At 45.8% G+C, this 13706-nt stretch overlaps 1 protein-coding gene across 1 annotated transcript in view; it reads left to right on the plus strand.

Annotated features, from left to right (window-relative positions):
- GALNT17 (polypeptide N-acetylgalactosaminyltransferase 17) overlaps window positions 1-13033 on the plus strand; it is a 612717-nt gene extending 599684 nt beyond the window's left edge. Inside the window, exons 10-11 of the mRNA XM_010376806.2 lie at window positions 10217-10384; window positions 11429-13033. Coding sequence (XP_010375108.1) covers window positions 10217-10384; window positions 11429-11557 — 297 coding nt within the window. The 3' untranslated portion in view covers window positions 11558-13033. The remainder of the gene's footprint in view (window positions 1-10216; window positions 10385-11428) is intronic.
- The last annotated feature ends 673 nt before the right edge of the window (window positions 13034-13706 follow it).

A 13706-nucleotide genomic window follows, 5' to 3' on the forward strand; every position in this document is an offset into this window, starting at 1 on the left:
TAGATGGTTTAATAGAAGATAATAGGTGTTTACAGAGAAGTAAAGCAAGGAGAAAGATAGGGAGTAAGTGGTGCACGTGAACTTTTAAATACGATGATCAAGGGAAAGTCTCAGCAAGAATATGACATTTGGCCAGGCGCGGTGGCTCACGCCTGTAATCCCAGCACTTTGGGAGGCTGGGGCAGGCAGATCACCTGAGGTCAGAAGTTCGAGACCAGCCTGGCCAACCTGGTGAAACCTGTCTCTACTAAAAATACAAAAATTAGCTGGGCATGGTGGCAGGTGCCTGTAATCCCGGCTACTCTGGAGGCTGAGGCAGGAGAATCACTTGAACCCGGGAGGCAGAGGTTGCAGTGAGCCAAGATCGCGCCATTGCACTCCAGCCTGGGCGACAGAGTGAGACTCCATCTCAAAAAAGAAAAAAAAAAAAAAAAGAATATGACATTTAAGCGGAAACTTGAAAGAGGTGAGAGAGTGAGCCATTCCAACATCTGGAGGAGGCACTCCTGGGTACCTACCCAAAGGAAAAGGCATCAAAAAGATGCCTGCACTTGTATGTTCGTCGCAGCACTATCCACAAAAACGAAGTCATGGAATTAACCGAAGTACCCATAAAGAGTGGATGGGATAAAGAAAATATATATATACATATATGCACATATATACACACACACATATATACACACACACACACGTATATATGTCATGGAACACTATGCAACCATAAAAAAGAATGAAATCTTATCCTTTGCAACAACGTAGATGTAGCTGGAGGCCATTATCCTAAGTGAATTAACAAAGGAACAGAAAACCTAATACCACATGTTCTCACTTGTAAGTGGGAGCTAAACATTGGACATAAAAATGGACACAATAGACAGTGTAGACTACCAGAGTAGAGAGAGAGGGAGGAAGGTAAGGGTTGAAAAGTGCCTACTGGGTACTATGTTTACTATTTGGGTGATGGGTTCAGTAGAAGCCCAAACTTCAGCATTATACAATATATCCATGTAACAAATATGTACATGTACCCACTGAATCTAAAATTTTAAAAAATATAAAAAGAGGGCCGGGCGCGGTGGCTCAAGCCTGTAATCCCAGCACTTTGGGAGGCCGAGACGGGCGGATCATGAGGTCAGGAGATCGAGACCATCCTGGCTAACACGGTGAAACCCCGTCTCTACTTAAAAAAATACAAAAAAAAAACTAGCTGGGCGAGGTGGCAGGCGCCTGTAGTCCCAGCTACTCCGGAGGCTGAGGCAGGAGAATGGCGGGAACCCGGGAGGCGGAGCTTGCAGTGAGCTGAGATCTGGCCACTGCACCCCAGCCTGGGCGACAGAGTGAGACTCCGTCTCAAAAAAAAAAAAACAAAAAAAAACTATATATATATATATATATATATATATAGAGAGAGAGAGAGAGAGAGAGAGAGAGAGAGAGAGAGATCTAAAGGAAGAGTATTCAAGAGAGAAGGAACAGCCAATGCTCTGAGCAGGAGCAGGCATGGACGGTTCACAGATCAGTAGGGAGGCCCATGTGGCTGGATTAAATAAGAGGCTCAAGGAAAAGTCTCAGCAAAAAATATGACATTTGGCCGGAAGTTCTGGAAGCTCAGAAAGCTATTATTGGATTGCAAGACGCATCGCAAAGATCTTGGACTTTTATTTTCGGTTAGAGTGGAAGCCTCTAGAAGATCTTCAGCAGAGAGATGGCACACCCTGACTCCAATTTAAAGTAACGTGATTTTAAATAATATAGTATTTTAAAAGCAGTCACTCTGGATGGTGTGTTGATAAGAAAACTGAGGGAGGCAAGGAGGGGGAACTGGGGAATGAGTCAGGAGGCCATTGCCCTAACCTTACCAAGAAAGGAAGGTGGCTTAGAACAGGGAGGTGAAATCTGGATATGATTTGCTAATGGATCATTATAGTAAGTAAGGTGTTTGACCTAAGCAACTGTAAGGATGGAGTTATTACCAAGAAGGAACCGATGCTGGATAAGTGTATGGGTGATAGAGGTTACACAAGAGGATGAGTTCAGTTGGGTCATCTAAATTTAAAATGCTTATTAGACATCCAAGTGGTATGTCATGTAGGGAGCTGGATATACAAAGTTGGAATTGAGAGAAATTTTTGGTTTGGAGACAGAAGTTTCAAACAGCCAAATTAGCATGTAGATGCTATTCAAAGCTCTGAGGATGGGAAAAATCTCCAAGAAAGTGACTACATATAGGAGAATATATATCAATGCACTCAGCACAGAGCCGGGGTACAATTGAAGAAAAAGCAATTGAAGTTTATATTATAGATCCTGCTTTATTAGGCTGTTCTTGCCTTGTTTTAAAGAAATACCCGAGACTGGGTAATTTATAAAGAAGAGGTTTAATTGGCTTATGGCTGTAGGACATGTGCTCAGCTTCGGTGAGGCCTCAGGGAGCTTTTGCCCATGGTGGAAGGTGAAGCAGAAGCAGGCACATCACTTGGCAAGAGTGGGAACAAGAGAGTGAGGTGAGAAGGTCCCAGACTTCTAAACAACCAGATCTTGCATTAACTAACTAAGCAAGAACTCACTGATCACCAAGGGGGTGGTGCTTAAACCATTCATAAGGGATATGGCCCCATGATACAGTTACCTCCCATCAGACCCCGTCTACAACACCGGCAATCACATTTCAACCTGATACTTGGTGGGGACAAACATTCAAACCATATCACCTGATGACCTTTAAAAGGGCAATTTCAATGAAGTAACAATGGCAGAAGTTAGGTTGCAAGGCATGAAAGGTATGAGAGAGAGGAAATTCAAATTAAGAGATAAATAGAGCTGTGGCTAGAGACATAAAGATCTGGTTATATTTGTAGCTTGACTGAAGAAATGAAAGAAAGGAGGGAGTAATGGCTTAGGGTACCTACAGAGTGGGGAGAGGGTCAGAGACTGAAGGAAATGTGAGTGAAGGAAGACAGGTTTTTGAGAAGTAAGGGAGACAACTTTTCAACAAAATGGAAAGTAATATTCTCTGAAGGCAGTGAGGGCCCGGGACACCAGGACAGGAGATTGAGGAGGAAGGACACATTTTTAAAAATCCAGACTCTGGCAGGGATGGGAGGGGTGTTGGCTGACAGAGAGTCACATGAGGCGAATGAAAAGATGAAGAAGGGCCCAGGCACAGTTGGAACACAGGTCTCCAGTGGGTGTAGTCAGTTGGCACCTGGCCCTGGCCCTGTGAAAGCAAAGACCGAGGAGACTTGTAAAACCTGCTTTTCAGAGTGACCATGAGGTACCTGGGTGACTGGTGTGATCACAGAGGTGTATTAAACACACTGCTTGCACTGGCAACGAACATTCTGAGAAGGGAATTAAGAGAACAAAAAACCATTTACAATAGTATCAAAAAGGATTAAATGCTTAGGAATACATTTAGCCAAAAAACTGCAAGACAGGTACACTGAAATGACAAAACATTATTGAAATAAAGATCTAACTAAAAAAGATATCCTGTGTTCATGGATTAGAGGACTTAAGAGTGTTAAGATGGCAGTTCTTCCTAAATTGATCTAAAGATTCAATGCAATCCCTTTCAAAATGCCAACTGCCTTTTTTTTTTTTTGCAGAAATGGAAAAGCTAATCCTAAAATACATATGGAATTCAAGGGACACAAAATAGCCAGGACAGTACTGAAAAAGAACAAAGTTGCAAGACTCACACTTCCCAGTTCTAAGACTTACTACAAAGCTATAATAATCAAAGCAGTATAGTATGGCACAAAGACAGACATGGAGATCAAAGGAATCACATTTAAAGTCTAGAAATAAACCCTCACATTTATAGTCCATTGATTTTTGACAAGAGTGACAAGACAATTCAATAGGGAAAGAATAGTCTTTTCAGCAATGGTGCTGGGACACAGACATCCACATGAAAAAGAGTGAATTTGGACCCCTATCTTATACTATATAGAAAAAAATTCAAAGGGCACCAACGACCTAAATATAAGATGAAACTATAACATTCATATAAAACATAGAGGTAAATCTTCATGACCTTGGATTTTGCAATGGTTTCTTAGATATGACTTCAAAAACACAAATAACCAAAGAAAAAATAGCTACTTTGTATTTTACCAAAAATAAAAACTTTTATACTTCAAAGGACATTATCAAGCACGTGAAAAACAACCCATAGAATGGGAGAAAATATTTGTAAATCATATGTCAGAAAAATGTCTTAGTATCCGGAATATGTAAAGAACTCTTATAACACAAAAATAATGACCTTTTTTTAATGGTCAAAAGATTTGAATAGACTTTTTTTCAAAGAAAATATAAAATGGTCAATAAGCAAATGAAAAGATCCTCAACATCCTTAGTCATTAGAGAAATGCAAATCGAAACCACAGTGGCCACTTCACACTCACTAGGATAGCTAGAATCAAAAAAAGCAGACAATAACATGAGTTGGCCAGGATGTGGAGAATGAAACCCCGGTTCATTGCTGGTGGGAGTGTAAAATGGTGCAGCTGCTTTGGAAAACAGTTTGGCAGTTCCTTAGAAAGTTAAACATAGAGTTACCATATGGCCCAAGGATGAGTAATTCTGCCCTTAGGTGTATACCTCAGAATTGAAAACATATGTTCGTATGAAAATTGTACATGAATATCCACAGCAGCATTACTCATAATAGCCAAAAAGTGGAAACAACCCAAATGTCCATCAGCTTGAAAATGAATAAACAAAATGGTCAAGATGAGGAGACCACACCTTGAAGAGACACATGAGAGCAGCACAGACATCCAGTTGCTCCAAAGACCTGAAAGGAGAGGTCTAGGGGCTGGAAGACACTGTGCATAAGAGAGAATCACACTGAAGCCTAGGAAAGTTGAAGCCAGAATATTCTAGAGGAAGGCCAATCAGTAGCATCTCCAGGCAGAGAAACACACCTAGACAAAGACTTAGAGGCAGGAAAACCTGTTGAATGTGCAGAGGACAGGAAGAAGAGATCCTCAAGGAGATAGCATCCTCAAGGAGATAGCATGAGGGATGAGGAGTCATGGTAGGTAGACAACATCACAGAAGCTCCTGGTTCAGGACTGGGGCAAACTTGAGACATTTGGTTGACAGCAGATCCAAGGGTTCACTACCCGCCTGCCTCTTGGTAGAAAAGTGGATGTGAGATCTGTTTGCCTAATTTTAGCCCCATCATCCTTCAGACCACAGCACTGGCTTCTAACTTTCTCAGAAAAGGAGGCAAGTCTTGGTCCCTTGGCCAGACCAGCAGAACCTATGCACATGACCTAGTAATTTCAGTGTGATAAATACCTTCCCCTAGAAAGGAAATCCCATCCAGGGCCCTCCTCGCCTGCCCCAGCCTACCCTGCATGCCTGCATGGCTTAGGACTGCCATGTGGCCTCTGCAGGTCCTAGTATTCTAGGTCTGATTGTTTCATTCCCTAACAGACCTCAGAAAGGAGAACCTCTAACTCCCAGTGGCATTTAGCTTCCCTCTTTAAACATCTGGGTCACAGATATGCTCAGTTAATTAATGTTCTTCGTGCTGCTCATCTGCCTGCTGGATAATAGATTGATTCATAATTTCAGTAAGCAGCTGTGTATATCTTTTCCCTGAACATAAAGGCAGCTTGCTGTCATTCATCACTTTGCATTTGGAGAATTTAAATCTATTCAGGGAGACATTGTTTAGGGAGGGGGAGGGAGGGCTGCTGATTTTCTTACCATTTTGCCTCTAACAATTACTTTGATTTGGAACTAATTGGGGTTTAAAGCACACGTTAACCACATCTCTCTCAAGGGCACTTAATAAACTCCCTGTCCCTTGTTCAAGGAGAGCAGCCAGGCCCTCCTTTTGGGATCAGAGCCAAGAGCTTCTGAGTAGCTTTCACCAAGAAATGAGAACCCCATGCAGAGAATCTTTTCTGCCAGAAAAGAGCCACTCCTGTCCCTGAGCAGAGCTACTTATTTCATTCCTGGGCAGAATATGCTGAAGCTCTCTGGAGGAGGCGGGGTTCCCCTGGCAATCTGGGAGGGGCTCTTCTGCTGCTCAGCTGCTGGGCCATGGCAGCCAACCATCAGGTATTTGGTGACCAAAAGAAAGCGGCCAGCACCCAGTCAGCGGACCAGATGTCTTCATGCCTCAGTTTCCTCATCTACAAAATGTAAATAATAATAAAACATATCTTGCAGAGTTGTTGTGAAAATTGCATTATTTATTCTCTTTACAATGGTTAGAAGTGATGCAGAGTGTTTTTCTAAAAAATTTATTAGGCAACAGCTGTGTAGATGTGGTCATGTTTTTAAATGATGCCATTCACCACATTTATGTGCTCAACCCCAAACACGTTTTGAGCACTTGGTCTGTGATTTGCTGCTAGTAAGAAAGAAAATTAATTAGGCACAGCCTCTACCTCTCAGGAGTGTGAAAGATGGGTGAATGCATTTTTTTAAATTTTAGAATATGATTCTTTTTCTTTTTTTTTTTTTTTTTTTTTTTTGAGACGGAGTCTCGCTCTGTAGCCCAGGCTGGAGTGCAGTGGCATGATCTCGGCTCACTGCAAGCTCCGCCTCCTGGGTTCACGCCATTCTCCTGCCTCAGCCTCCCGAGTAGCTGGGACTACAGGCGCCCGCCATCTCGCCCGGCTAGTTTTTTGTATTTTTTAGTAGAGACGGGGTTTCACCGTGTAGACCAGGATGGTCTCGATCTCCTGACCTCGTGATCCACCCGTCTCGGCCTCCCAAAGTGCTGGGATTACAGGCTTGAGCCACCGCGCCCGGCCTAGAATATGATTCTTAAACAATATAATTTTCCTTCCCCAGGACAGTGAAGGCAGCAGAGGCAAGGCTGCTAGCCTAGTATGGGCCCTGTTGTGGCAACGGTTGCCAGGCAACACCTTCCTGTATCAGTTAGGAATTGCTGCATAACAACTACCCCACAACGTAGTGGCTTAAAACAATATGCATATTTTTATTGCTCACGAGTCTACAGGTCAGCTGGATGATTCTATGATCTGGACCAGGCTTGGCTGATCTAACTGGATTCATTCCTGCATCTCCTATCAGCAACTGGCAGGTTGGCTGAGGGCTGCCTCATCCAGGTTGGCCTCATCCATTTGGTTAACTGGTGGCTAACTGGCAACTGATTGGACCACATGACTCTCATCCTCAAACAGGCCAGCCTGTTTGAGGCTGAAGGGATGCATACAAGGCTAAAAGTCTAGTTTAGGAACAGGCACAGCCTCACTTCTGCTCCATTCCATTGGCCAAAGCAAGTCACAGGACCAACCAGTATTCAAGGGATGGTGAAATAGATTCCACTTCTTGATGGAAATTGCTTCAAAGCCATCTTGCCATGGGTGTATAGAAAGAATAGTGGATGATGTGGTCGGTTTTGCAACCTACCATAATCATCCAGCCTTTGTTGTTGTACATAGAGCATAAAGCAAGCACTAGGATTTTGTTGCCCACTTACGATATTTTTGCTCTGCTCTTTATTATAAATTCTGTTGCAATAAATACCCTACCCTTGAATTTTTGTTTGCAATTCTCATTATTTCCTCCTGCTAGAGTGTATTAGTCCAGTCTCATGCTGTTAATAAAGACATACCCAAGACTGGGTAATTTATAAAGAAAGAGAGGTTTAATGGACTCACAGTTTTACATAGCTGAGGAGGCCTCATAATCATGTCAGAAGGTGAGGGAGGAGCAAAAGCATGCCTTATATGGTGGCAGGCAAGGGAGTGTGTATAGAGGAACTGTCCTTTATAAAACTATCAGATCTCATGAGACTTATGAGACTTATTCATTATCACAAGAACAGCATGGGAAAAACCTGGCTTCATGATTCAATTACCTCCCACCAGGTCCCTCCCACAACACGTGAGGATTATGGGAGCTGCAATTCAAGATGAGATTTGGGTGGGGACACAGCCAAACCATATCATGGAGTTCTAAAAATTGATTCTTTTTAATTTATATTTTTATTTGATTCAGGGGGTACATATACAGGTTTTTAACAAGGGTATATTGCAGGATGCTGAGGTTTGGGGTATGCTTGAAATCGTCACCCAGGTAGTGAGCCTAATACCCAATAGATTTTCAACTCTTGCCTTCCTTTCTCCCTCCCTCCTTTTGGCATTCCCAGTGTCTGTAATTTCCATCTTCATGTCCATGAATACCCAATGTTTAACTCCCACTCACAAGCAAGAACATACAGTCTTTGGTTTTCTGATTCTGCATTAATTCTCTTAGGATAATGGCCTCCAGCTGCATCCATGTTGCTACAAAAGACATGATGCTGTTCTTGTTCATGGCTGTACCGTATTCCATGGTGTATAGGTACCACATTTTCTTCATCCAATTCACCATTTATGGGCACATAGGTTGATTGCGTATCTTTGCTATTGTGAATAGTGCTGCAATGAACATGTAAGTGCATGTGTCTTTTTGGTAGAATGATGTCTTTTCTTTTGGGTCGATACCCAGTAATAGGATTGCAGGTCAAACAGTAGTTATACTTTTAGTTCTTTGACAAGTCTCCAAACTTCTTTCCGCAGTGGATGAACTAATCTACATTCCCGCCAACAGTGTATAAGCATTCCTTCTTCTCTGCATCCTCACCAACATCTGTTATTTTTTGGCTTTTCAATAGTAGCCATTCTTGCTGGTGTGAGATGGTATCTCATTGTGGTTTTGATTGGCATGTCTCTGATGATTAGCGATGATGAGCATTTTTTCACATGTGTTCTGACTACTTGTATGTCTTCTTATGAGAAGTGTCATGTCCTTTGTGCGTAAAAGTTGATTAATTGAATCAAAGGCCATGAACATTTTAAAAGCACAAAGCATATATTTAGAAATCTCCTTTTTGAAAGGTTGTAGTAATCTACCCTCCCTCCAGCCCAATAGCGGGAGGGCCTGTCTTAGACGTAAGTCACCAAAATGTGAATAATCTCTGATTTTAGTTTCAGTTTTTTGGTAGTTTTTTTGTTTTTTGGTTTGTTTTTGTTTTTGTTTTTGTTTGGTTTTTGTTTGTGTTTTTTTTTTGAGACAGCCTCACTCTGTTGCCCATGCTGGAGTGCAATGGCACGATCTCGGCTCACTGTAGCCTCCGCACCCCCAGGTTCAAGCAATTCTGCTGCCTCAGGCTCCTGAATAGCTTGGATTATAGTTGTGCACCACCACGCCCGGCTGATTTTTATAGTTTTAGAAGAGACGGAGTTTGGCCGTGTTGGCCAGACTGGTCTCGAACTCCTGGCTTCAAGTGATCCACCTACCTCAGCCTCCCAAAGTGCTGGGATCACAGGCGTAAGCCACTGAGCCTGGCCTACTCTCTTTCGTAAAATGTGGTATTTCGTTATTTTAGATTTTTGTTTCTTTTCGTACCTATGAGGTTGAGTACTGTTTAATGTCTCTTTCTTCTTCAGTGAATGGTTTTTTTTAGCCTTTTGCACCAGGGTAGATTTAGTCAATCCCTCTTGATAAGTGAGGAGGAAATGGAGACTCAGAGAGGTTAAGTGACTTGTTCAAGGTGGCCCAGCCAGCTGAAAGTAGAGCTAGTTAGAGATTAGACATCCAGCTTCTTCATCTATTCCTTCTTACCGACGTTGCTGAATAGAAGACTAGGTCCTAAAACACTGCCTGAGGATATGCTTAGAAAAAAGATCAGGTCCAGGTGCGGTGGCTCACGCCTGTCATCCCTGCACTTTGAGAGGCCAAGGCGGGCAGATCACGAGGTCAGGAGTTCGAGACCAGCCTGACCAACATGGTGAAATCCCGTCTCTACTAAAAATACAAAAATTAGCTGAGCGTGGTGGTGCGCGCCTGTAATCCCACACACTCAGGAGGGTGAGGCAGGAGAATCGCTTGAACTCGGGAAGCAGAGGTGGCAGTGAGCTGAGATCGCGCCACTGCACTCCAGCCTGGGCAACAGAGTGAGACTCCATCTCAAAAAAAAAGAAAAAAGAAAAAAGATCAGAGAGTTGCCCTGGGGACTCTGTATCCAGGCTCAGGAAGCCCGGGAGGCTTTCTGGAATAGGGCTCTCCTGTGAGCTGAGCATACAGTGTGAGTGACAGGCTGGGATGGTGGCCAGGACTGTAGTATTGACAGACAGCAGGGGTGACGCCGGCAGACCTGAGCCCCGCTTCCTCCCATGGTCTCACTCCTGCCTCCCACTCCCATTCGCCTGCTGCTCTGGTCTCTCGACAGCTTGCCCGCTACACCAAGGAAGGCTTCCTGCACTTGGGCGCCCTGGGGACCACCACACTCCTCCCTGACACCCGCTGCCTGGTGGATAACTCTAAGAGTCGGCTGCCCCAGCTCCTGGACTGCGACAAGGTCAAGAGCAGCCTGTACAAGCGCTGGAACTTCATCCAGGTGAGTGCTGTACGGACAGGGCCAGCGGTCAGAGGCTGAAGACCACAGAAGGGAATCCAGCTTCCCCAGGAGTCCCCGGCAAAGAGCAACCCTGAACCCAGGTCTCCCTGCCCCGGGCTGGGCTTGTGGACCCCAAGCACTTCCTGGGGGCAGCTGTGGAGTTTCTGCATGGAGTAGCATTTCTGATTCCTACATCAGTGCTAGGCTGGTTGAGCTCTGATCAATCCTGAGAGAGGAGTGAGGGGGGACTTCCTTGAAATCCACTAAGTACCCACAGCCAGTGGGGTTGAGACCATTAGACCAAGAATATCCCAGGAAACTTCCCATCCCGACCCCATCCCCCACCAGTGCTCCTCACCTGATTCAGATACTCAAACCGGGTGAAGCTTATTTAGGTTCTGACTTCAAAGTCCCCAGAGGAGGTCCTCATGCTTCCCTGCCCTAGCCCCATGCAAAGAATTTTGGTGGAATTGATTCTCTGCAAGAAGGTATGTGCCAGGCGCCATGATGGTTAAGCCTCTCTCTCTCTATCTCCTTCTGTTACTCTCTATCTCTCCCTCTCTTCCTCTCCCTCTCCCTCTCTTCTCTCTCTTGTCTCTCCTCTCTTCTCTATCTCCTCTCTATGTTCTCTCTTTCCATCTCCTCTCCTCTTTTTTCTTTCTCTCTCCCCTTTATCTTTCTCTTTTTCTCTCTCCTCTCTCTGTCTTCGCTCTCTTCTCTCTCTTCCCTCTTTTTCTACCCCTCCTCCCTTTCTTTGTCTTCTCTTTGTCTCTTTCTTTGTCTCTTTCACTCTCTTGTCTCTTTCTCTTCTGTCTCTATTTTCTCTCTTTCTCCTCTCTCTCTTGCCTCTTTTTCTCTGTCCTCTTTCTGTCTTCTCTTTACCTCTTTTTCTGTCTCTCTTTCTCTTCTCTCTTTTTCTTTGTCTCTTTGTCATTTTCTCTCTCCTGTCTCTCTTTCTTCTCTCTCTGTATCTCTCACTGTCTCTGTCTCCCTCTCTCTCTCCTGTCTCTCTTATCCTCTCTTCTCGATTTTGCCCCCTCCCAGAACGGAGCCATCATGAACAAGGGCACAGGACGCTGCCTGGAGGTGGAGAACCGGGGCCTGGCTGGCATTGACCTCATCCTCCGCAGCTGCACAGGTCAGAGGTGGACGATTAAGAACTCCATCAAGTAGAGGGAGGGAGCTGGGGCACTGGAGCCTGGCCCCCAGGACATGGCTGCTCCCTCCGACCTCTGGACCAGCCACCCTGGTGGAGAGACAGCAAGGGGCTGGCAAGTACTCGATGGGCCCCCCAGGGCTTCTCCAGGGCAGCACAAGGACCCTGGATGGAGACTCTGTCCCCCCTCAGGCATTCAGCTGCCCACAAGTTTCCTGCAGCCTGGAAAAGCCCCCCAACCCCTTCTCTGGGAAACCGAGAGCTGTCTACTGCAGCCTCTGATGTGAACCTGGTACTGAGGAGCAAGACTGTCCAGTTCTCCTCCACATCTCCCATCCCAGAATCAGGATCTGGGACTGGCAGGGTCCCCTCCTGTGTCTCATCTTGCAGCAGCAGCTGCTGAACTCCAGCCATCAACACAGTGGGAGGCAGTGGGGGCTTCAGCCATGTCCTAGCTCCCCGCCCTAAAAGGAGGCAGCGAGAACCAGGCACTGTTTCCTCCGAGGTTACTTCTGCCCACATGACACCTGCCTGTTCATGCCCCAAGGCAGCCACGGCCCCTAACCCTTCCCACCATGGTGGCTTTGGGTACTGCAGCTCTTGACTTTTTTGGCCCCTCCCGAGATGACCTGGATGGAGCTGATGCTTTCTCTCCTAATCACCTGGGCACTAGGCTCTTATCAGTGTGCTTGGGCCAGCTCTCCTGCCTGTGTCTGGAAGAAGCCAGAGACAGAAATAGGCCAAGCCTGCAGCAGGGTCTCAGCTGCGAGGGCCCCGCAGGATGGAGCTAGGGGCCATCAAGGACCAGGAAGTCCTGACTCCCGGAGGCTGCCACCAGGGAGCAGCACCGCTCCTCCATCCAGAACCTAAGGGCTGAAGCAAAGGCTGCCAGGACCCTCGAAGATGCTTTTGGCTCCCCTCATTTCACCCCACGCTCTGCTGGCTGGCAGAGGAGAAGGCAGTCGTTTCCTCTCTGAAGAGTATTAATTTTTTTTCGATTGCCCTCTGGTTAGGGTGCACATATAAATCAGAATTAATATATGAACGCGTGTGCATGCACGAGCGTGTGTGCCTGTGTGCTGTGTGTGGCAGTGTGTGTGTGTGTGTGTTTGTGTGTGTGTCTGGCTGTGCGTTCCAGAGCGTGCGACGATGCTGACCTAGCTGTGTGGCCTTGGGCTTGCTGCTTCATTACTCGCCTGGATGGGGACGAGGGATGAGAAGGGTGTGGGTTTGGCCCCGTGTCACTGGCCGGAAGGATGTGTCTCAGCCCTGCCCTGTGGGGTGCCCCCGATGGGAGGCTGTCCCATCTCCCAGTCCCCATCTCTTTTCCCCACTCTGTCCCTGGACAAGCCCTGCCCAGAGCTGAACCCTGTAGCTGCCCCCTTGCCCTGTGTGGGATTCACAGTGTCTCATTTGGTGACATCTTATTGGTGACCATCTCCTCACCCCATCTCCCACCTTGTGGAATAAATACATGTTAATAGCACTTCCCAGAACGGCCTCCTTTGTGTCTTGATTTCTCCAGAACTGGAGGTGGGGAGGGGAGTGATGGAGACGCGAGGGGAGAGCTTATATGGCTTTGAGGGTTTAGTGTTATTTATTTAACTATTTATTTATGAGATGGGGTCTTGCTCTGTTGCCCAGGCTGGAGTGCAGTGGTGCAGTCATGACCCACTGCAGCCTCAAACTCCTGGGCTCAAATGATCCTCCCACCTTAGCCTCCTGAGTAACTGAGACTACAGGTACGCATCACTGTGCCTGGCTAATTTTTTACAAAATATTTTTGTAGAGATGCAATCTTGCTGCATTGCCCAGGCTGGGCCTGAACTCCTAGCCTCAAGAGATCTTCCCACCTTCGCCTCTCAAAGTGCTAAGATTTCAAGTGTGAGCCACTGCATCCAGCTAATTAAAAAAAAAAGGCAGAGAGGGGTCTTGCTATATTGCCCAGATTGATTTCAAACTCCTGGCCTCAAGCAATCCATTCACCTCAGCCTTCTGAGTAACTGGAACCACAGGCACAGGCCACTAGACCTGGCCGATTTTTGAGAAACAGGTTCTTGCCATGCTGGTCTTGAATTCCTAGCCTCAAGTGATCCTCCCACCTCTGCCTTCTGAGTAACTGAGACTACAGGTATACATCACCGTGCATGGCTAATTTTTTACGAA

This window comes from Rhinopithecus roxellana, chromosome 6, assembly GCF_007565055.1.
Source record: "Rhinopithecus roxellana isolate Shanxi Qingling chromosome 6, ASM756505v1, whole genome shotgun sequence".
Classification (NCBI taxonomy): Eukaryota; Metazoa; Chordata; class Mammalia; order Primates; family Cercopithecidae; genus Rhinopithecus; species Rhinopithecus roxellana.